Consider the following 23,466-nt stretch of genomic DNA (forward strand, 5'->3'; position numbering starts at 1 on the left):
TGCCCGCTTTCGGTACCTCGATTTTTGAAACTCTTTTTATGCCAAATTTTATGCCAAATGATGACCCAAAAATCCCTGCAAGATGAGCATACGCCCCGTTTAAGAAATATTGAGGGGGTCAAAGTTGATCATGTCCGATTAAAAAATATAGCAGCTTCACATTTACATACTCCAATAATAATGTCCAAAAAATTCAGCCGAAATGGTTCTTTTAAGATTTTTGGCAGCTGATTACGAATCTGAAGTCAGATTTTAAAAATTAAAAATGGCGGATCCAATATGGAGGACGAATTTTTCTTAAATTCATCAGATTCACTTGAAACTCGTTACTCGGGGGTTTTTGGGGTTCACCAAATACGAAAGAGATAAAAAACTTGTCATCTTTACTTCTTCTTTGCTTATCACAGCTAACGCATTTAACGAAAGGCATTTTTACTAAAAAATCGAACTTTTTGCAGTAGCGCATATAAAAACTTTTTAAACAACAAAAAAGCATAGATTTAAGTCATTAGCATGAAAAAACAAAGAGTACAAAAAAAATCTTACCATTTATCATTAATAATATTTTTCAAACAACAATATTTCCAGATTTTTGAAACTGAAACTTTTATTTTATTACATTCGCAAGCGTACGATACAAATAAGATGTAGGATGGAATGGAATGTTAATGAAATGATGATCTGCTGATCGTCTTTTGTTTTCAGGGTTTCGTAACTCTAGGCCGAATTCTTTAAAACGAGACTCAGTCCGCTCGACGCTCACCGCTCCTAGGTAGAATGTAGGTCCAACGTGAGGAAAAATAGGTCCATTGTAGGACAAAATAGATTCTATGTAGGGTCCAAGTAGGTTTAATGTAGTGACAAAGAAGATTTAGTGCTGGTTAAAAGTTAGTTAACCGTTAGATTCGTAATCAGCGACCCCAAAAACCCCCGAGTAACGAGTTTCAAGTAAATCTGATGAATTTAAGAAAAATTCGTCCGCCATATTGGATCCGCCATTTTTAATCTTTAAAATCTGGCTTCAGACTCGTAATCAGCAGCCAAAAATCTCAAAAGAACCATTTCGACTGAATTTTTTGGACATTATTATTGGAGTATAAATGTGAAGTTGCTATATTTTTTAATCGGACATGGTCAACTTTGACCCCCCCAATATTTCTTAAACGGGGCATATGCTCATCTTGAAATTTTGCAGGGATTTTTGGGTCATCATTTGGCATAAAATTTGGCAAAAAAAAAAGTTTCAAAAATCGAGGTACCGAAAACGGGCATTTTTTGCCGATGCTCTTTAATTCCCGCCGCACAAGGACGCACGCGACTTTGCGCGCGGTCGTCTATCGATATTCGATAGATCGCGGCGGCAACGACGATACAACAAATGATTCTCGCGGGGAATCGCGAGGACTGTCCGTCACCGTTAGAGAACACTTTGCTCTACGTTTTTTTACGTACGTGTGCCTCCGGTCGTTTGCACCTTCATTTAACGTGCCAAGTGTGTGCTTCGCACGGTATGTGATCTACGACGGTGGTGCGACGTCCAACGGAGCTAATTTTATCTTCGATAATCGCTCGATAAGGAATATCGATATCGATCGGCATAGATCGGCGAAAGATATGAACACGCGGCCGATATGTTTACGTGGCAGTGAGCTGCGCACGACTTTTCCTTCTTCGAACGCAAACGCCAGCGAGACGTTAATTAATTTGACCGGCTGTCGAATATCATCGCCATCGACCGCTGTTACGCGAGCCACGTATATTTGCTGGAATCAATTCGTTTACCTCTAATTCACCGCATTCGCGACATTTGCTCACAAATATATCAAGCGCGCGCTTTGGGGCATATAAAAGTAACACTTCGGTTTGGTATAACAAAACTATTTCGGACAAAGCGACTAATAATACAGCATAGAGGTTCGCATTATTATATATAAATATATCTGGCCGGGCTAAAAAAATAACCGACCGCTAAATTGGAGCACGTGGCCTATATTTGGCACTTGGAACAGCCCGGGTTTTTGCATTGGATCGGGCGCTTCGGAAATCTCTCGTCCAATTCATATTCGCTCGCTCGATTATCGCTCGCGCGCAAACACAATTGCGCGCGCGTTAGCCTCGTGGAGCCTCGGACGCATTAACGCCCGCCGTCGCACATAGCGCGCTCCTTTAATCGACGCCTTAACTCGATTAAGCCGCCGCGAAGAATCAAAAGGCCCCCACGGCGTTTTGAAATTTATCAGCGATCAGTGTTGGCCCATTAGATGGTCGTCGGCCGGTTCGCGGCGAGGGAGAAGCCACGAATCCTATCTCCCTCCTTTCTCCTCCCCTTCCCCCCTCCCCCCCCCTCTCTCTCTCTCTCTCTCTCTCTCTCTTCCTCCGACCGCACCGTCCATTTATGCTATCTCGTCGTGTCAATCTCTTAAGTAGCTAGGAGCGACTAGGACCGCTTTGCATCCACGGACGATACCATCTCCATCGTCGCTCGTGAACGCGAAATACCGCTGCAACGTGGCCGCGCGTCTCGCCCATACTCCTCCGAACATGAGCGTGAGCGTGTCACGAAATTTTTCATCGGTACGTTTCTATTTGCGCTCCCCTCACGATAGGATCGCGCGCGGGGATGCGTTAGCAGTTCTGTCCAAGCTGACTCGCGTTAGGTAGAACAACGAAACTCGGTATCCGATCACGCGCGGTGTACCGCTCGACTTGTGACGAGAAAGGTAATTTAGTTCAGCCCGCGGAGTGAAGTCACGCGGCGACGCGGCCTCAAGTCATTTTGATTTCTCCCGCAATTCGTGTAAAAATACTTTTATTATCGACATCGCTCACGCAGAACAAGACGGTGATACGCAAGGCAGAAATACTCGAGTTGTGTCGCGCGGCGCTCGCCTTCCGTATCGGGATATTGCGAATCGCTCTCTTCGTCGTTTTTCAGCCTTCTCCGACAATAAAAACGTCCTTCATCCCGCTTCGCCGCCAAAGTGGCGTCCAAGTAGCGACATCGCGCTCCGCTCGGGAACACGAATCCGTCATATCTCCCGGCTGTATTTACGCGACGCACTCGCAAAAGCGGTCGAACATCAGCGGCCTCCTCCCGGGCCTCCCCTTCAAGCGCCCCGAGTCGATCCTCCGATCCCGGCTCTTACGGATAATGTCGTAAACTTTCACTTTCCCGACATAGTGTCGCGTTTAATCCGCGAAAATGCAGGTCGTTGCCGACGATATGTCGTCGTCGTGCAGCCTCGGCATATAACAGGGCGGCAGGCGGTAAGAGCGACGGCGCGGGCTGCTGCACCTGCCTCGTAGGATTTAATCACGATGGTTACTCTGTCCCGACCGAAACCAATTATTGCGCAGACGTATCCGCGCGCGTATATACGCGAGGCATCCAGTTATTCGAAGCAGACGTGTACACGCCTACCACCCCCGCGCGTCGCAGAAATCCGCTTCCGTGAATATCCGTGCGCGGGACGTGCAATCGTCGTCTCGCGCGCAAACAATATGAGCGCGAGGGTTGTCCCGGGCTCTCGTGTTTTCGTGTTTCAAGCCCGCTCCAGTCGTTTCAACGTGTGCAACGGACGACTCGGCAAATATGATTCGATCAAAATCGGCTCGCAGTCAGCGCGCCTTCGACACGCTCGGTTTTGTTGTTCGTTCGCCGTTGTTTGACTGTTATCGCCAGCGACCGCGACTCTACGCAGATTTCGTGTATAAATTAGAGCGCAAATTGAAAATCATTATATCGAACGCGAAGCTTGCCCCGTATGCGCGAGTGTCCCGAGATGTATCTTCTGTTGTGGAACGAGGACGTCTATCGCCGTATAAACGCGAGAATGACGGTACGCAACTTCTACATGAAAACTTGCGACCTGCATCGCGGGTGTCGATTGGAACTTCACGGCGCGTCGTAAGCGGATAAACTTCCAACGGCACGCACGCATGGCTGCGCGTCTTCCGGGATGCCGGCTTAAATTAACTGATAATTCTCGGCCGCGTTGCACCCACGAAGCGTTCGCAATTTCTACTCCGCGAACTCGGACGGTCAGGAAGAGCCAGAAAGATCCGTGGTACTTCCGCCCCGTGCCCTCATCCTGCGAAGCGACGTTAAATACTCCCGAATTCTCCAAAGCAATAATTTCAAGCAAGATTATCTCGCTTTGGTCTTCCTCAAGAAATCACGGCGGACATTCTCCGTCAAAATATCTCTCGACGTCCGGAGACCTCCGATTCGTTATTCACCCACGTAGGTGTGAATTCATCCCTCTCCCGTTGTCGAAAAAAGAGCCCTGAAAAATTTTAAACGAACTCACGTTTGCCGATGTAGATTCACGCCGACGGAGACAGCGTGGGCGGCTGAGAAACGGGTGGAATTGCAGGGAAACCGAAAGGGTTGGAGGGGGAGTGACGCTGAAGAAGAGGGGACGATGTAGGAGAAGGAGAAGGAGGAGGAGGAGGAAGAGGAGGAGGCGTGGGCGCGGGCGCAGCGGGACGGTAGCGTCGGCATTCTCGGAGGGCCATTATTGATTGTTGTTGATAATTAGCCGGTACAGGCGCGCGTCAATCATCAGGCAAGGCAAGGTTATTAGGCTGTTGGTTAGCGCCGGGCGAAGCCCCTCTCGCGAGGAAGCTCGGTGCGTCGGGATAAGCGCGCGCTCGCACTCGTGTATTTATACGTGTGCGTGCGTGCGTGCGTGCGTGCGTGCGAAAGTCGTGCGGGGGTGCTTGTGGATGCGTGCCGCGCCGGCGGCTGCGCACATTCGCGCAAGTGCACGCGGAACCGCCGCCATTGAGCCACCCGATTATACCCCTCCACAATTCGATCTAATGCGCTGCCCTGCGACGCGAGAGAAGGTTAATTATGCAGTTAATGAGAGTACCTGAATATATACATGTATTGAATGTATATATATATATATATATATATATGTGCGTATATACATGTATATATATATATATATGTATCGCAGGACCCCCTCGAGATTCCGGTCAGGAGAGAACTTACCGATCGCTACAGCGACAGGACGGTTCCTCAGGGGTGAGGTCAGGACTTACAGCGGCAGTGGGTGCAGAGGGCGAAAGGAAGGGGGCGAACACGACGGGCGGGCGGACGGGCGGGGAAGAGGGGGGGGGGGGTTAGTGGAGTGTACGATGGAAAATACCTATTTGCTGGCGCGGTCCCGCAGGATCAATCTCTTCGTCGGTGGCGCTGTTCGGTTTCTTGGACGATATTACACTCGGGGACGGGAATAATGCGAGGTTTGATCGGGCGTTCGTCGACGAGTAACCGCAGCGCCGGGGATGGATGTAATTTGCAGGGAAAATGATCGCGTAATAGTTCGCCCGGTGTGCGACGCGCTCTCTCCACGCTGTGTAACGTATAGTCGTATTAATTCCGGCGGGAACCGCGGCGCGCGAGAGGGAGGGAAGGTTATATATATATGGGAGCGCGTCTTATTCGTTTCTGCCTTTCGAGCGCAAACCGCTCGCGCCAATTCTCGTTAGCTGCTCCCTTCAAGTCCCCTCGAGGAATCGAGCAGGGGAATTTGCAGTCGTCAGATCAGTCTTGAGTCCGTTCTCAACCGCTCGGTAATGATGAATATGACGCTGAAAGTTTTTCTCCGTCATCGACACATCGCGCGGGATTAATGAAACGATCGAAGGAACGCCGCGCCGCGCCGCGCCGCGCTCCGGCGCGATTCGTGAATGTCGATATCGGCTCAGTGACAATTCGACGCGAGATTGAAGAAATTCTCAAGAAGTCAGGAGCGGGAGGAGGGCAAGAGGGATCGGTCAAAGCCGTTCGACTTCTCGCCACGGTATTAAAGTGCGCGAGTGAGGAACAACGCGAGCTCTGCGATCGGGCTCGCGGTCGGCCGCGAGCTATCATCGACTTTCCGAAACGTGCAATTTAGGAAAGGGAGGGAGAGGTAGCGTAATGACTCGTTGGAAGCGCCGCGCGTGTTGACGCGCTCGGGGATTCTGCCGTGGCGGAAGGCGATGCAAAGCACTCGCAAATTACACGCGCGATTACTCACTTAACGATTTAATCCGCGAAATTGCACAGTCCGACGACGGTCGTGTAATTCACGCGAGGAAATTGTAATTTATACGCGCGGCGCCGGCGACGACGGCGGCGGCGGCCTGGAGAAGAGGCGAATACGCGAGTTCTCCCCGGAACGAGCAAGCTCCGTTTCTCGGCAGTTTCCACGCATACGCGCGTCTGTTCGTTTAAATCGTGGGAAGGAACAAAATCGCACACTTGTCGGTCGGAAGACAAGACCGAGCGCGCGAGCGATGACGATCGCGCAATGACGATGAAGCTCGGCCGTTTCCGCGTCGAGTCAGTGCGAATCTTCCCATCGCAATGAGCCCGCACTTTGGCAACGAAGCAACGAATCACGCGCTCTCGCGCTAGCACGACGACGTATCGCAGCCGCGGTGCGATAATTAATCCCGCGCTTAAATCGATTAGACCTCGACCGAAATAGCGGTGGCACGAGAGAGCGGCGGCCACCTCGCCGACAAACGCGGCCGGAATGCCCATCGCGGATGTTATTTGCAATGAAAATGATCGCGTGATCGCGCCGCGGCGTAAGTAAATCCTCGCCGCTGGCCGTTGTTCCTTTCGTTAACGATAACGACGCGGCAACGTGGTCGTCGGCTTAATAAAGCGCCGGATAAGCGGCGACGCGACGATACGGCCCTACAAATGCAACGGGTGCGCGCAGTCCCGTCCCGTCGCCCGTGCGTGGCCGTGCGCCACCTTGTCAGCCGCTGGCGCTGCTCGCAGCGAGAGAAAGAAAAGGCTGCGTGTCGGCGCGCACTTACAGCGATTGTTCAATTTATCTCGGGATATAACGATTAGACGACTCCTTCCGAGACGTCGCGTAGCGTCGCGTCGCGTCGGCGTCGGCGAGCACCGAGCGGGCGGCCGGGCGGCCGGGCGCCGAGACGAGCGAGGTCGTGCGCGACGTGTGAGGACGCGGCCGACGTGGATTAATTGCAGCGGTAACTCGAGAACACAAATCACCGTCCTGCGCTCGCGCGCGCGCGTCCGTCCTTTATAATCTTAATTGGAGATACGATCGTTTTAACGGACGATTATATGCGAGACGAGTGAACGAGTGTGCACGGTCGCGCTCGCTCGCTCGCTCGCTCAAATGCGACGACATTCGTGCTTTTTATGCTGCATGGAAGACTATACTTCTCTCATCGCTTAACGGAACGGAGATAACGGAGAGATCCCGCGGCTTGCATCTGTTTTCTAAAAGTGCTCGGAGAAACCAGATGAAAGAAATTGCAAAGCGGGCGAACGAGCGCATCTTATATAAAATAAATGGCTCGCGCTGTTCTCGCAAGCGACTGCATCACTTGACAGTTTTTTGTCAAGTCTGATAATCGACATCCAGTTTAAGTCCAGTCTTTAAATTAATTCGCGCGGTAATTCCGCGAGTGTATAAACTGTGTCGCCAAAAACACTTGGTTCCTTAAAATGATTGACGAGCTCTTCGCAGGAGAGTATCCCGCGATGTAGCCCATTTTGTTATGTCCATATTATGTCACGTGGAGCGCCTGTTCGTAAGGACGCTTATTAAATGTTATAATGGCGCAACTTGCAACACGTAAAACGCTGTTACCGCACTCCATATCTTATTTCTCTCTCGGCCTCTTTCTCTCCTGCTCCGTTCCGCTCCCTTTCTCTGAAAGCTCATTTTGAGATTGCTGTATCGTCACGAGGAAATGTGAAAACCGATACTTCGTGCATGCTCTCGTTCGACGAGGAGGAGGCTAACTCGCTCTCGCACACATCGGGCCGTAATCAGCGTCGAACACCGCGCGCGCATTAAACGTCGAACACTCTAATTAATCCACGTTGTCTCTTTTACGTCCAACGAGGCGTGGCGCGCGTCGTATTTCGCACTTGCTCGCTCACACACCGTGGCGAAAATGGGAAGGCGGAAAAGGAAGAGAGAAAGAAGTTTTAAGGGCGCGAATGACGTTTTAATGTGCGACCGGATTCACGCGTACACGCGTAAGCGTACGTCCGCATATAAGCATGCACGCACGCACGCACGCACACGCGTGAGCACGTGGGTGTGCAATTCCACGTGGCCACGCGTTGCAGCACTTCTAATAGCTACTATTATGCGCACATAATGGGGGTAATAGCTGCGACTCCGGATAAATCGATCACTATTACCGCTCCTATTACCCGTAACGACCGTTTCCGAGGAGACCTGACCAACTCTATCTCTCTCCCTCTCCCGCGTGCGTTCGCAAACTCTCCTCCCCCTTCCTCTCCCCCTCCTCTACCCCCCCCCCTCTCTCTCTCTCTCTGTCTCTGTCTGTCTATCTCTCTCCCTCTGTCTCTCCGTTTCGCTCGCGGCTTCCAGGTGAGAACAGCTGCAACTCCACCGGCGGCGGCAGCGACGAGGAACTCGGCGCGGGCTGCGGGGACGACATAAACGGCAACGGGGGCAAGAAGAAGCACCGACGCAACCGGACGACCTTCACGACCTACCAGCTGCACGAGCTTGAACGGGCGTTCGAGAAGTCCCACTACCCGGACGTCTACTCCAGGGAGGAGCTCGCCATGAAGGTCAACCTCCCGGAAGTTCGTGTCCAGGTGAGTCACACATATACACACGTACACACATACACACACACACACACACACGCGCGCGCGCGCGCACATAGATGAACAAACCGACCGACGGCGAAACACGTCGTTTCTTTCTTCCTAGTACGATTTTGCCGGTGCAAAAGTAACGATGCAAAAGTGAGAGGATATACATTTCCGAGACGAGGAAGGAAAGTTTTGCTGGTATTCGCGGAGATCTCGTTTAATGGGCCGACGTCGAATTCTATTAGAGTTAACTACGTCGACAAGAGTATCTGATATTTCTATCAGTCTGCTCTGTAATTAAAGATAATTAGCAATTCCGCGACGAGACGAAGAGATAAAAGAAAGACCCGCCTATGTCAAGGAGCGGCAGGAAGGCCAACCGAGCGGTGGCGTAGGTCGTTTTGCGCGTAGCGCACACAGGATGAGCTTTCCCTTTCTCTATTTATTTACAGTCGCGAGCTTCCGCGCGACACACGCACGGGCCGAATTTTTATTTCACTTCCGCGAAGCCGAAATTTGACGAATACGAATGTCGTGCTCCTGCGAACGGGGATAACCCGGGATAACGGTGGCGTTTCCGTGCAAACAATCGGAACGGCAATCGCTGCCTGGCACTCTGGGCCGGCGTATTAAACTAAATTAAATTAATTATGTGCGTGACAGCGATAAAAGCACGCAGTCGCGTGCGACGACGCATCGATTAGGCTCCCGAGGGCACGCTTGCCGAGCGGCGTGTACGGCCAGTGCCGCAGCTACCATGGTTCCCGCGATTCAACAGAGAAATAGAACCGGAAAGTCAATGTGTTTCTCAATTCTTCTCTTCTCTCTCTCTCTCTCTCTCTCTCTCTCTCTCTCTCGCTCGTCGTAAAAACGTCATGAGAATCAAACAAATCTCGCGTCGAGGGAAAGCTCGTGGCGCCGTGAAATTAATCTCGCGGTAATAATTGCAGGAAATAACAAGGTACGTGAGAATAATTCAGTTAAGCATACTTTAAGGTAAACAGCTGTGTGACGTAGACGTCACGCTTGTACACCTCGCACGTTATTACACGCTGCCTGCAATTAGGTGGAGAAAGCGCGATATCGATAATTTCATTTTTCCAAATGCATTTCGCCTCTCGGGTGGGACGGATGGGGATTGAAACCAAGAGAGCCAATGAGCAAGTCCGTAGGAGAAAAAAAGAGAAGAAAGGGAGAAGAAAGAATCACGGAGTTCCGGCTCCGTCGTCACTACCTTGCTACGTTATTGGGCGGGGCTCACGGCAACACGGTTGGGATAATAACTCGACCAGCGACCTTACGAGCACCTGCTTCTTTTTCCCTTTTTTCCCCGTTTTCTTTTTCTTTCTTTCTTTTGCCCTCGCACCCTCTCTCTTTCTCTCTCTCTCTCTCTCACCTTGTCCAGCGCAGAATTGATTTTTACCGAGGCGCCCACCTCGAGTTTCCATCGCCTCTAAAGGCTCTCGCCTGCCGGCGATGGTCAAGATTACACGTCGATTGCAATTAAGGCTTCATCGAGGCGACCATACTAATTCGTAGTGTCGTAGACATTCGGCTCGTTAGGGTTGCCATTAAACACGCAATGCAAGAAACATAGGAATTACCGTTCGCTTCTTAAGTGGATTATAGACGGGCGATGCCTCGGAAGAGAGTAAGCGACGGTGTAGAGGAGCGAGCGCGAGGTAGGAACGAACAAACGCCCCTCCTCCTGTCCGATCCGCGTCTAAGAGCCGGAGCAGCTTTCATTCTCGTAATTAACAAGCGGTTCGCGTATTGCAAGATAAGCGCATCACTGGTAATACCGCTCGGTCTATAATTCACCCCGCCCTCTTTTCTCGCTCCCTCGAGTAGATAGCAGATAGGCGATCGAAGAAGTAAGTTGATTACGAAAAAAGAAAGAAACTTTAAACAAATGACTAATCGTATTGTGAAAGCGTGTAGAGTTTGAGGGCGAGGGAGGGAGAGGGGATAAAATGATTTCGCTTATCGTGTTGCCTCGCGGGTGATAGGATATAATTTCGCACGGGCGACGCGAGGAAGCCGCGAGGAAACCGCGATGAACGGTGAACGTGCCGAGTACTTATGTACGCTATCTCGAGAAATTATTACTCCAATAATAAGGCGCGTCGAAAGAAGTAATAAAGCGTGTAACGAGCGCCGATGCGTTGTTAAAGAGCCGGAATAGGCGCAATATTAAGACTCGTAATCTCTCGATCACGCGCCGTAACGCAACGCCGGCTTCGCTCACGGAGGCGGTGTGAAATTAAGTCATGAGTGTTATAACAACATCGTTTCGCTCCGGAAATGATATAATAAGCGTACGCGGTAATCGTCGCAAAAGTAAAGATAACTCGCCGGAACGCAACGTAATGATCGTGCATAAACGCGTCTGCAAACACAATTCAGCGTGCGCGCGCAAGCGCGTATGTAATTTTGGGATATATGTTTCATTTATTTCATATACGTATATATATATATATATAACTTTTCAACGTTTAAAATATTTGTAGTTTAACAGAATTGCGAGGATTTGCAGGTTGTTGCTAATAGCACCACCGAGACAAGAGGATTATCCAAAAGTAAGTTTATTCGAAGATAGTAGTCGTGACCGAATGTGAGTTTTTATATAAGAAAGAAAATAATTCTCCTCTTTTTACGAGACCCGTCTTATTAAACTACGACGTCGTCTATCGGGAGCATGGCGTCTCTTGATCGTGAATTGCATAAAATTTGTCAGGGCTTCGATGTACAGTGCAATAACAAGGGTTGTTGATCCCGTTTACGTTTCGGTAGCGGAGAATGCACGAGAATCACGCGACACCACTACGATCTATAAATTGTAGCAGCGATTTATATTGCTGAAATTATGCGCTATGCTTTTTCACAAGAGCACTTCAACCGAATGGCACGGCGCAATTGACATCATGTCATATCGTGTATTAAAAGTAACAGCGATGACACCGCTTAAATTCGCGGACGAAATTATAAATTAGTATCTTAAAATAAACTTCTGCGTTCATGTTGAACACATATCAGACAGACCGACACGACGAATTGTTAATCGGAAAATTTGCATATTTTCTACTCATCTAATGCCTTTCCTAAATTCTAGCAGTGAACAGTTATTTGAAGCAAATAGATCAAACTTGTTAAAAGATAATGTAACTTCGTCTCGTTTTCACTTATTGTGCACAATATTTTCCATCCACTCGTCCGGGACACGGGCTTTGCGACGAGCATTGATCTGGAGCCAACGGTGAAAAAATTCATGGCAAAATAAAAGATTACTTGAACGAGTGAACACGCGCGAAGGTCGCGATGTATGAGTAAACGAGTGAAACGACGCTGCGTGACGCGGCGTGGCGTCGTGTCGTGTCGCGTTGCATCGCGTCGCGACGGCGGAACGACAGAGGCGTCGTTCTCCGGCGGCGAACTCGCAATTAAAAATTTAAATTGCGTTTAAAACCGGCCGGGCTGCTGGCGCTGCTTGCTTGTTTTCCGTCTTCCGCCTTCTCATCTTCCTCGTGGTCGTTCCAACAGTGTACCATCTCGCTACGTGCGCTTTCTCTCTCTCTCTCTCTCTCTCTCTCTCTCTCTCTCTCTTCCTCTTCCCCCCTCTCTCTCTCTCTCTCTTCCTCGTCGACGGCGCACTTTTTCCAATTTTCTCAAACGAGTGGCACGCCTCGCTCTCGTTTATTTTCGCCCCCGTCGCTCGCTAACCGTAACACCGTCTCGGGGCACCCCCGAGGTATACCTAATCGCTTAAGCTTATTACGGCAGAACGAACAAGGCGGTGGAATCAGCTCGGCTCTCGCGATGCAGCGGCTGGTGCTCTAGTCGCTCGCTCGCTCGCGGTGAGCTGCGCGCGGCGCGCCGTTCGGTTTCATCATTTTTAATTGATAGCGCACGCCAATCCCGTCTGTCGGATTTATTAGGCCGCTCGACGAGATGGTTTCGAAGGGACGGATGGAGCAGGGGTGGAAAACGGGGGTGGCTTTTATTGGGCGTGGCGGAACGCGGACGGGATTCCGTCGGCGGTCGCTGCGGTCTGATTGTCATCGGAAAAGCGCCGCACGCGCGTTTTTCAGCTCTTCCCGATCGGCGAATATGTGTGTGTATGTGTGTGTATGTATGTGTGTGTATATATGTGTGGAGGGAGGGGGGAGGGGGTGTGCGTGCACTACACGCGCGACCAACTCGTCGTGGCGCGTAAGTTAACGCGCGCGTTTTTTTTTTTTTTTACGGTCGCGGCGATTATTATCGCTCGCAGACCACGTGTTTAATTTTCACGCGCAATTGCGTTACACATAGGTGTTATTAAGGCCGCGAGCCGAGAACGCTGCAAGAGATGATCCGGCTGAAATAATCCCGGCAACGTTTCTCCCCAGATTACCTGCGCTGCGTACAAACGACGAGTGGGACGGGGAGGAGGAGGAGAAGAGGAAGAGAAGGAAGAGGAGGAGGAAAAAGATTCGCGTGAACTCTCTCGCGTCTCAGTTCTTCAAGCCGTGCCGCTTGTAACCGATTCTAAGTCGTTTACTTGTCTCGTCGCGAACCAATGCGCGCGTGTAATGGAACTTTAATAACGAGGTATTATCGTGCCGTTCGTGCGAGCGAGCGAGCGAACGAGCGAGCGTTGTCGCGGGCATTTTTGCGCAATTGAAAATAGAATCTGTTTTTGTTTCAATTTTACCCGGTGATGCGGGGCGCAGAGCAATTTTAAAAGAATGCGACGTTAACACGCGCGCAGTTTTAAATACCTACTGTTTGTTGTTCGTTAAAAGCACATTATTTTATACGCCGCGACAAAAATATTTCGCCCGAATCAATTAAGCGCCAAATGGTTTAGCTTTAAATCGCGCGTAATGTTTGTTTGCGTACTAAATCGAAAAATAGATTGCAGAGGATGTAAAAGGGAATAAAAGCTCGGGAATCATACGGGAAGCCGCATCTTTTCAAAGAGATAAATGGAATTGGGTAATGCAACTTCACTCGGTTAGATTTACGAGCGGGCTCGCTCGTAAATTACCAACCGTTTTGTAGCTTCGATTCTTCGACTGCCGATGCTCTGACCCCGGCGAATCCCCGCGTTTTATGCAGTACCAGCGGGTCCTCCCCCGCGTCTCTCACTGTCTCTCTCTCTCTCTCTCTCTCTCTCTCTCTCTCTCTCGCTCTCTCCCTTCCGCCTTTGTTCCCGCAATGAAAATATCGTCCGAAAATCCTGCGTTTCCTCACGCACCGTCGTACGTCACGATCGTTTATCACAGACGGGGAAGGGAGGGTGGAAGTTACGCCGCGAGCAAGTTACATGAATTTTACAAGATAAAATCCGACCGGCGTTTCATTTACTTCTCGTTCGGCGATCGATCACGGCGACTAATATTCAGACGAGAGCAACAAATGCACTATCGCGATTTCATCTTTGACCTTTCATTCGACCGATCTACATATCGCGTCGCGCTTCGAAACTGAGACGTTACCCCGCGAAATTTGATATTTTTTAATTAATTCTTTTTTCCTTTCTTTTTCTACGGGAATCTCTCCGACGTCCTGTGGACGTTAGCGCTATAGACTACTACTGCCGCGCGTCTCGAATTGGCGCTCGTCATTTGTGTTATTCGTAACCATGACACCTAATGCGTTCTCGGCCGATGATAATCTAATTTCAACGCAGCACTAAAAGTCATTTCCGTTTCGAGTCTCGCTTTTTATTGACGCTTCGTGTGGCCGAGAAACGCCGAGCAAAACTACACGGCGATCTATTATATTATTATAGACCCATTGTCGGGGCGAGCGCGCATTATTCGCCTGTCACGCGATCGCGAGAGAGCGCCTCGTCGGCGAGTAGGAGGGAAGGAGAAGAAAAAATAAACGATAGAGCCGACTAATTCGGCGATTTGCCGGGCGACTACTTGCCCGAAATCGATACCGGGGGGCTCCGAAGCGGCTTTCGGTGGAAACACTTACCGGAATTAACCCCGGCACAGGAAGCACACCTGCAGACCTTTTAAAAGTTTGTCACGTAACGCGCGCTGCCGCACGATACAAAACGCAGTCGGCGGCGCAGCGCAGCGGCTGACGAATCCATCGAACCGACAAACGGCCCGAATTATCGTCTAAAAACTCGAGCCGCTGCCGCGAAAGTCAAAAGTCGTCTCGCGAATTCGCAAGAACTCATTCCTCGAGGAGGTTTATGATCGCGTCGCGCTGGGTTATACTCGTGAAATAGTAAATAATAAATCTTCAACGAGACTGCCCATCCCTCCGCTACCCCCGCCCCCGCTGAGGCAGGGCGGCGGATCCGACGTCGACGATGCGAAAGGAATCGCGGAGAGCCGTGCGATCCGCTCGACCGACCGTCGCGTCGTCTTTCCGTCTGTCCGTGAATTCGTCACCGCGGCGATACACGTTTCGTTTCTTGATGAAAACAAAATTTCGCCGGTCGCACGTTGCACGCGCGGTCGATCGCATTTCGGCGCGGCGCGATGCCGGATCTCACCGACGGAATTATTACTTCGCGTGCCGGTGTCGACTTTATTCCGCCGGGTAATTTGTGTTCCGCATGCGTTCTGATAAATATGATATCCGTCTTGCAGTGGCCGCTATCCCCGCAAGAGTTGTTCGAACGAACAATCTCTCTGGTATATCTCGATACGAGCACTTTTTACCGATAGAGAACGCTGTATTCTTGCATCTCCCCCCCCCCGCGCTCCGGTCAATTTTCCCCTATCTTCTTCCTCTCCTTTCCTTCATCTTGCCATGCGAGCAACATCGGGGAATTTCGGGGAATACGTTTGATCTCGCGTCGAACGGCATCAAGCGGATGACACATAAAAAAAGTATTAAGTAATAAGACAAGCAGTAAAGCAGTAAAGAAACTGACCGATCAAAGCCAATTATTCTCTTAAGTTTTAAAACGGCGTCCTTAAGTTTCGAGTGTGATTGGTTGATTTCCTTATTGCTTATTGCTTAAGTTCGTTTGTGTGCCATGGCCCTTAGTTTCGAGAAATCGAAGAAAGACGACGAGACGATCCTCCGCTCGGCTCGCCGGTGAAGAACGGTCGTCGCGAAGAACGAATCGCTCCGAGGCGGCGGACTCGCGCGACATATCGCAAGCGCGCGGTCGGTAGCTATCCGTAAATTTTCGCTTTGACCGTCGACAGTGGAACTGTCGGCGGTGTTGTCGACGAATCTACCGGGCAGGCGGAAAAAAACGGAGAGATTGATTTTTCGCGGTAGGCCAACTAATTCGGCACCGAGAGGGTGGGTGGACGGGCTGACGGGCAGGTGAGTGCGGGGGTGGGGGGAGAGCTGCGGCAGCGGACGTCGGCTGGTCGGGGATAAATAAAGCGGGAGAGGCGAGCGAGAGAGGACGCGGTTGGATGCCCATCGTTCCATGTCCGGCCGCTCGACGATTGCCAATTGGAAAAATACTCCAATTCGATTACAATTTTTTTCGATGGCCCCGCGCACAACGGCGCGGAAGAATTTCAAACGGTTCGGCGGGACGTTGGCAGCAGCGGCGGCGGCGGAGGCGGCGGCGGTGGCGGCGGCGCCGGAACTATGGCGTGGCCAAGAGACGCGAGAGACGAGAGCTGCGATATCGGGATTTCGTGATGGCCTTCTGAAAGCTTTCAAAAGTGCAATTAAAAAAAATAGCGATCTTCCGCGTTAACCGGAAGGAAATTCGGGCTCCACGCTTCCCTCCCTCCCTCCCTCCCTCCCTCCTACCCGGCGGGACGTTAACGCGATATAGAAATACGCGCGAACGCGCGAGATACCTTTCCCGTCGTCCTTTGTCCGATGGAACCGAAACATCGCCGGTGATTTTCCTGCGCAGCGTTGACCGCGCGATTGTTTACGTCGCAATATCGAGGACGGACGTGCTCCTCGTGCAATCACCCGCATCGTTTCTTTTTTTTTTTTCTTAACTTCTTACTAATGCTAGTCGCGAGGCAGCGATCCGATCGCAAATTGACAGATTAATATGCATTTAAGATCGCTGGTTGCGCTCGTGATGAAATCTTTTCGTCTCGAATCGCGTGACAAGCTGATATTTATCTGCGAGTTATTAGAACGACACGAGAGATTTGTCTCAGAAGAGTTTTCTCTTTCTCGCGCTTCGCCAGAATTTTTTCCCTTTCCCTCTCTCTCTCTCTCTCTCTCTCTCGCTCTCACTCTCGCTCTCACTCTCGCTCTCCTTCTCTCTCCCGACGGCTTGAATCTATATCATTTTCTTCATGTGTTAAAAGCGGTGACCAGCTCCTCGTGCAAACGGGTTACGACGCCACGCCGAGGGGTTCTCGCGACAGAGAAATGATACCGCACGGCGGGGCAATGCCAGTGTAATAAAGGGGTGCAGATGGGACATAGCCCTCCGCGAGCGGCCGCTGTTTAACATTATTTACTAGCACGTCGGCATGGAAACCTCGTCGCGCGTCCGCGTTAAGAGAGTCGCAAGTGTGCGTTCGCGAGAGCTAAACGCACGACGAATAAATTATTTCACACCGGCACGTCTGCGGAAACACGCCCGTTTGCACGCGCGCACTTTATTTTTAACTCGAGCGCTAATTAGCGCGCAATTCCTGCGTGCGAAAAAAATTTTTTATCGCCGAGACTACCGTATTCCATTTTATTCTTTCAGAAATATTTTACACGCCAACAGCTTTCTCTCTCCTTCCTCTCTCTCTCTCTCTCTCTCTCTCTCTCTCTCTCTCTCTCTCTCTCCCTCTCTCTCTCTTCGTCAATGTTAATTAATTCGTATCTACCACCACACAGGCGTCCCTTAACACAGGCATCACGTTCGCCCCAAACGTAACACCGCATTAATTAACTAGTTAACCGATTAACAGGACGGAGCGGTGCTTCGAATACATGTAATTGACGTAAAATTTATTCGAAATACGAAATACACCGTCTCGCGATTCGGGCGTGAACGGAGAGCGCGTTGCTCGCGCCCGGGGCCTTTAGCACGGCATTCGTTAATTAATCGGAGCCGAGGTGACGTTATCCTAGAAGACGGGTCACGTAGACGACCGAGCTACCGAGCGACCGATTGCTTACACGGCTACCGCGAGATCACTCGGCGGGATTTCGACACGGCATCTTTTTTCGCGGGTCGATAGCGAAAACGCTTATCGGAGCGTTTAATTCGGGATTATTAGGGGCCCGAAGTCGTGATCGTTAGCGCTGACACGAGCCCGGCACGAATCGCAGGTGACTGTCTGGGGCGCACCTATATCTACGGGGTGTCAAATTAGTCACGCACGCCGCCTCCGCCCAACCCGTCGGCAAGCGGGCGTAACCATGGCTACTGCCGCGAATTTCTCTGCGCGACTCGACGCGACGCGCGTAGCGCAATTGCGCATGCAACGCGCCGCGAACGAGGAAGCGGAGGGGAATTAAAAAATTGACGGGCGGATCGCTCATTTATTTATTTTTTTTTTTTGCGCGCGTTAAACGTCACCTCATGAAGATTAAAACTTTTTGTCGTTCCGCGCTCGCGAAATCGCGTAATTGCGTTTGCTCGCACTTTTTCCGCATGGCGAATTTATCGGCACCGATGACGTTAATAACATATACACCGCCGGCGCTCAGGAGGATCGTGCGCGACATATCGAATGTGCAATCGTGAAATCGCGTTGCATGTCGAGGAAATCAACTCGCAGAGGGAAACACACGTCCCGATTTCACTTCGTTGATCTTTATTTGTAAGCGAAGGAGACAAGAAGGGGAAAGGCAGCAAATATGCATACTTAGTGGCAACAAAAAGTCGTAGCGTTTCTCCCTCGAAGATCTGCAGAGGATATCCGGTGTCCAAAGAATGGAGTCCAAAATAGCCAAAATGGAAAAATTAATCTTCGAAAATGATTAAACGACAGATTCCCCAGTTACCTTACGCCTACACGAATGCGTTACGAAACTCGTCGAGAAAAAATGTTATCTTTCTACCTTTCGCAGATTACATATGTACTGTCGTCTGCTTCATTCCGTTGTATTTGTTTTACCAAACTCTTTGCAACTCGCGCGACACTTCGTCATCGTAATAGCCTTAGCATTTCGTGCGACTAAGTTATCAGGATTGTTTAATCGTACGCAATATTGATTTATTATTTATCGATTCTTCAAAGTAGAGGGAATCCCATTAAAGGGAGAGAATAGGGAGAATCTAGAGAGAGTAGAGAGATTCCAAACCAAGAAAAACTCCTGCCTGAGGAAGATTCTGCAAGAAAGCATTACATCTGCCTCACAGTGGTGGCTTTATTTTGATTAAAAAATATTAATGTTAATTAAAAAAATATTAGCAACGTCGTACCGAATATTGGAGACTATCACGCCGGTCTGCGCACACGCACGATGTGCCTCCTCCGAGCCGAAATTGCCGCCGCAGTTTCGCGAGCGCACCCCGCATGGCTCCTCGGCAAACGTATCAAGTAATCCCCACGGTTTATCGGGGCACGATTCTCTCACGTACCCCCTCGTAGTCAACCAACCGAGACCCGTGAGCTTGGCGCGCGATATTAATACCCACACGTAGGCGCCGCGCAGACCTGTTTATCGCGCAGCGCGCGATGAAAATTCTCGCGCGTGGGGTCACGGTCGACTAATGGCACCTGAATCTGTTGTCGCCGTGCACATAAATCAAACTAATGTGCGCGCGGGCCCGGCCGAACAACGTCCAGCGGCCAAGCGTGCGCGTCACGTTAATTGAATAAACATTGTTCCTTGCCGCGCGACAAACTCAAACGAGTGTCCGACTGTCGACATTAGACTGAGCGCCGACGATTCCTCGGCGCTCAGCACGCTGCGAGAAATTTGTGCGGTCAAAGAGCTTCCCTCCTTCTCTCCGACGAGCGAGTCCGGCAAATTGTGTATTCACGGGGGGCATAATTCTACCGCGCGAGAACGCGAGACAAAAAGGCAGCATCGAATGACATCGTAGAGCCTCGCGTTGGGCGCATCGCGCTAATCGCATCAGCGGGCGTAAATTACGCGGCAACACCTCCCCGTTTTATCGCCCCTTATCGCGCCCGCCGTATGGGGAAACTTCTTGTCCGACGGTAATGGCGCCAATAACGCGCCTTCTAATTCCGACGCCGCGCCGGGGAATTCAGAGGCGGCGTGGCGGGTCAGAGGCTCTCTCTCGCTCGCGTTAGCCGGGGATAAAACGCCCGGCTCGATATCAGAGAGGAGAGGTGCTCCGCGGATACAAATGTTATTACGCGAGAGCACTTCCCCGATCTCCGGGGCCCGATGGCCGCCCTTCTCGCTTCTCCTCCTTCTCCTTCTTCCCTGCCATCCGCCGCCACCCGGATCGTTTTTCTTGTGGGTGCGATGTTTCCAGGCGGAAAATAAGATAATGGCCCGGCGCTAGGCGCGAAAAGCCCGCGAGCGGGGAAAATGGCCCGGCGGGAAATAGCGAAGATCGTGGGAGCGTCGACACCTGCCCCTTCGCCTCGCGACGAAGGGCGGCCGTAGGAGAAAAAAATAAAGGGACGGTCATGCTCTCCTTCGGGCTCCCGTCCGAAGAAGAAATGAACGGCGACGCGGCAGAGATGAGCGAGAAAGAGAGAGAGAGAGAGAGAGAGAGAGAGAGAAAGAGAGAACCGTCACGCGGTGGTGAGAAGTGTCGCGAACGAACGAGCGATCGCGTAATCGAGTCACCGTGACAAACGCGTGAGAATAAATCAGACGGCGCGAGACGCGATCAGCTCTCCGAAAACGGACAGGAGAAAATTGCGCGTTGTCGCAAAAAAAAGGCAAACAAAGGCATTACACGGACAGACGGATAATAATTGACGTAAACGCTGACGCGACGTTTCCGCGTTAAGCGACTACAATCGCGGACATATTAATAACAGCGTTATGTCGGCGAGCGATATCGCTGAGACTTCCGCCGTTTCGTCGCTCGTGAATGCATGAAGAAATAAAGGGAAACGTAGTACGAGTAAGAGTGTGGAAAATTGCACATAGAAATACGCGCGTGTAATATTTAGTAATAATATTTCCACTAAACTTATATCGACCTATCGTGGAATGTTAAACGACTGGCTATACGCGACATGAGTGCGACGTAATGGTCGACACTTACGCGACGGCACACATGAACAGAGATTGTTCACGACGTGAGCACGATGGAAGGAGAAAGGGGGGAGGAAGGGGAGATGTATACGGGGTGCATCGTTTTAGACTTTCGTAGTGTTCCTTCGTAGCAGATTGTCAGGAGCCTTAAGCTCGAGGAAGGAACGCTACATCCTTGGATACAGACCGCGAAGGGGTGGCGAGCGGGGCGAGGGTGAGCTCTCTCTCTCTCTCTCTCTCTCTCACAGCGCTGTCTAACGAGTATTATAATTACTGTCGCGTAACTCAATATTGCACCCTCGATATGCTAAACTCCCGCGGAATATAGTGTTAATAGGCGTGGAATGGCGCGGGACAACACCCCGCTTCTATTAATTGCACTTCACCCTAAATGCAAATTGTTCGAAATTGAGCGAGGGCTCCCCGAATATTTGGAAACTCCATTACGGGCCAGTGTTCGTCCTTTCGTTCCTCGCGTACACACGTGTACACACACACACACACACACACACACACACACACACACACACACACCGTGCCATTGCGGCCTAACGCGAAGGGCGGTTTCAATCAGGGTGGAAACTTGTAGATGAAAAATCTATCTGGGAACACAATCAAAATTAAACGGCGAATAATATGGAATCGGAGATTGAAAATTGCGGACGCTCCCGAAAAGCGATCATTTCCTCTTTTCCGTTCCTTTCTTTCTTCAAGGAAGTCTCTTCCGTTGATCCTTTGCATAGGACCACCGTCGCATCGATATTTACCGAATCACGAGAAGTAAGGAGAAAAAGAGCAGGAAAAGGAAGAAGGAGAAGTTTGCATAAAGCTACGATTTCGTCCTATTAATCGGATCTATCTTTCGACACGAAAGTTGATTCACGCGAGGAAACATTGACGCTATCAGCCAATCTCGCACGATTTCGGGCAAAAGTATGTGGCGCAGACGAGTTCTCTCTCTCTCTCTCTCTCTCTCTCTCTCTCTCTTTCTTCCTCCAGGCACGTTTCGACTCCCAATCGTACGGAAACAAAAAACTGAAAGCACACGCCGCAAATAAAGACGAACGTTGGTCGGCCATGCGGAGGACGGGGTCCACCGTTCCCGTGGATGTCTTCGGGAGATTAGCTGTCCAAGGTTCTGAGGTCTGTGGCTCAATTAAGCACTCCGCTTAGCGCTTGACTAAAAAGGGTTGGGAGACCCTCGCCCTGCCCCCTCGAGCATCAATCATGTCGGGCAACCCTTTTCCCGAGGGCGGTTTTGCTCCTCTATTGAGACGAAGTGTTGTGCTCAAACACAAAAACACTTCATTTGGCAGATTAGCTGTTAAACACTAAGGGTACACGCGCCACAGCCGCCTCCGCCGTCGTAGCTATCATCGAGCAGCGCGAAAAGTGTCTGGAGTGACGAGCATGTCGATTACCGCGCCATTTGTTTCGCGCAAATTGCCAAAGCGAGACTAGAATTGGCGATCGGGCCGAGACGGAGTTGCCGATTTTCGTGCGTTGCGCATCGTGTCAAACGTATCCACCAAATTCTGGATATACGACCAACGTAAAAAGCCCCAGGAACCAGACAAAATGCATGCCGAGTTACATTTTTTATCTGTCCAACAATTTAATCATCGTCGGTTAGGCCTTCGTGCCATCAACGTAAATCAACGCGGCACAGGCCGCGTGTTAAAAACTGCACGTTCCTTTCCTCTGCCTCTGCGATAACTCGGGAGTAAAGTTCGGCGAGTAAAGGACAAACCTCGTTTGCCGCCGAGCGAGGGTTTCAGCGACCGTGAAACCGCCGCACCGCCACTGGCAGACGCGTCAGGCTAATCGAGACTCAATAAGCACAAAACGTCGAGGAAATAGCGCAAGATTTCCCACGGGAGGGGGCCTCCTTAACTATTCGCCGCCTTTTTCCCCGCGCCGCCGCGAGTAGGCGGATAGGAGCTTCCATGTAGGACACGCGGTACATTCGGTACGAGAGCGGCACGCCTGCTCGTTTTAATATCGCGTATAACATTATAAAGCCATTGTCGGCGTTTCTCTCGGTCCTGAGGCCGGCAATTAACAATTAGCTGGCGGTCCTTGTAATCGAATTACGGCGGCCATTGTCGGGCCCAGGTACAAACGTATTCAGTTCCACTTCGGGGGTACCTTCGGGGATACCAGCCAGCGGCACTCTCTTCGTTATCCCCCCACTCTCTCCACCCCGGACCTTATATTGGCTCGTCTCTCTCTCTCTCTCTCTCTCTCTCTCTCCCCCTTCTCGTTTTCTCCTCCTTTTTTCTTTCTACACTCTGCTCTAAGATCAGATTTCTCGCCGCTGCATGCGCATAGATGGATGCAGAATGCAAGCGTGGTGGGATCCCTTACAAAGGCAGCCCGGGCGAGCCTCTGCCGGCGGGGATGAATGTCACTCCGTGAAAATATATCCGTTTCACAAGTTTGAGATTTCGAGTCGCTCTCCCGCCGACGAGAGATCGCGCGGGCCAGGTATCCTCCGCAGCCGTGTCTCCTCTTCCTCGTAGGGCATGCCGTGCGATGCTACACGCGTCCACGACTCGTAATAGCGGCCGTGGGATTAGTAACACTAAACTGCCGAGTTCGCGCGCGCACGAGCACGCTGAGATACTGCGATACGAGAGGAGACGGGATGAGACGAGACGGTATATCGAAAATTGCCGGTTCGACGGAGAAACGCGTCCGTCCTCCTCGTCGTTCTCCGCGACGCCACTGTCCTTTCAATATCGTTCCGCTGCTCGCGA

At 50.9% G+C, this 23,466-nt stretch overlaps 1 protein-coding gene across 1 annotated transcript in view; it reads left to right on the top strand.

Annotated features, from left to right (window-relative positions):
- Positions 1-23,466, top strand: part of LOC105191260 (retinal homeobox protein Rx1) — a 51,271-nt gene that overhangs the window by 12,964 nt on the left and 14,841 nt on the right. The window contains exon 2 of the mRNA XM_011154537.3: positions 8,394-8,626. Coding sequence (XP_011152839.1) covers positions 8,394-8,626 — 233 coding nt within the window. The remainder of the gene's footprint in view (positions 1-8,393; positions 8,627-23,466) is intronic.

This window comes from Harpegnathos saltator, unplaced genomic scaffold, assembly GCF_003227715.2.
Source record: "Harpegnathos saltator strain DR-91 unplaced genomic scaffold, Hsal_v8.6 scaffold275, whole genome shotgun sequence".
NCBI lineage: Eukaryota > Metazoa > Arthropoda > Insecta > Hymenoptera > Formicidae > Harpegnathos > Harpegnathos saltator.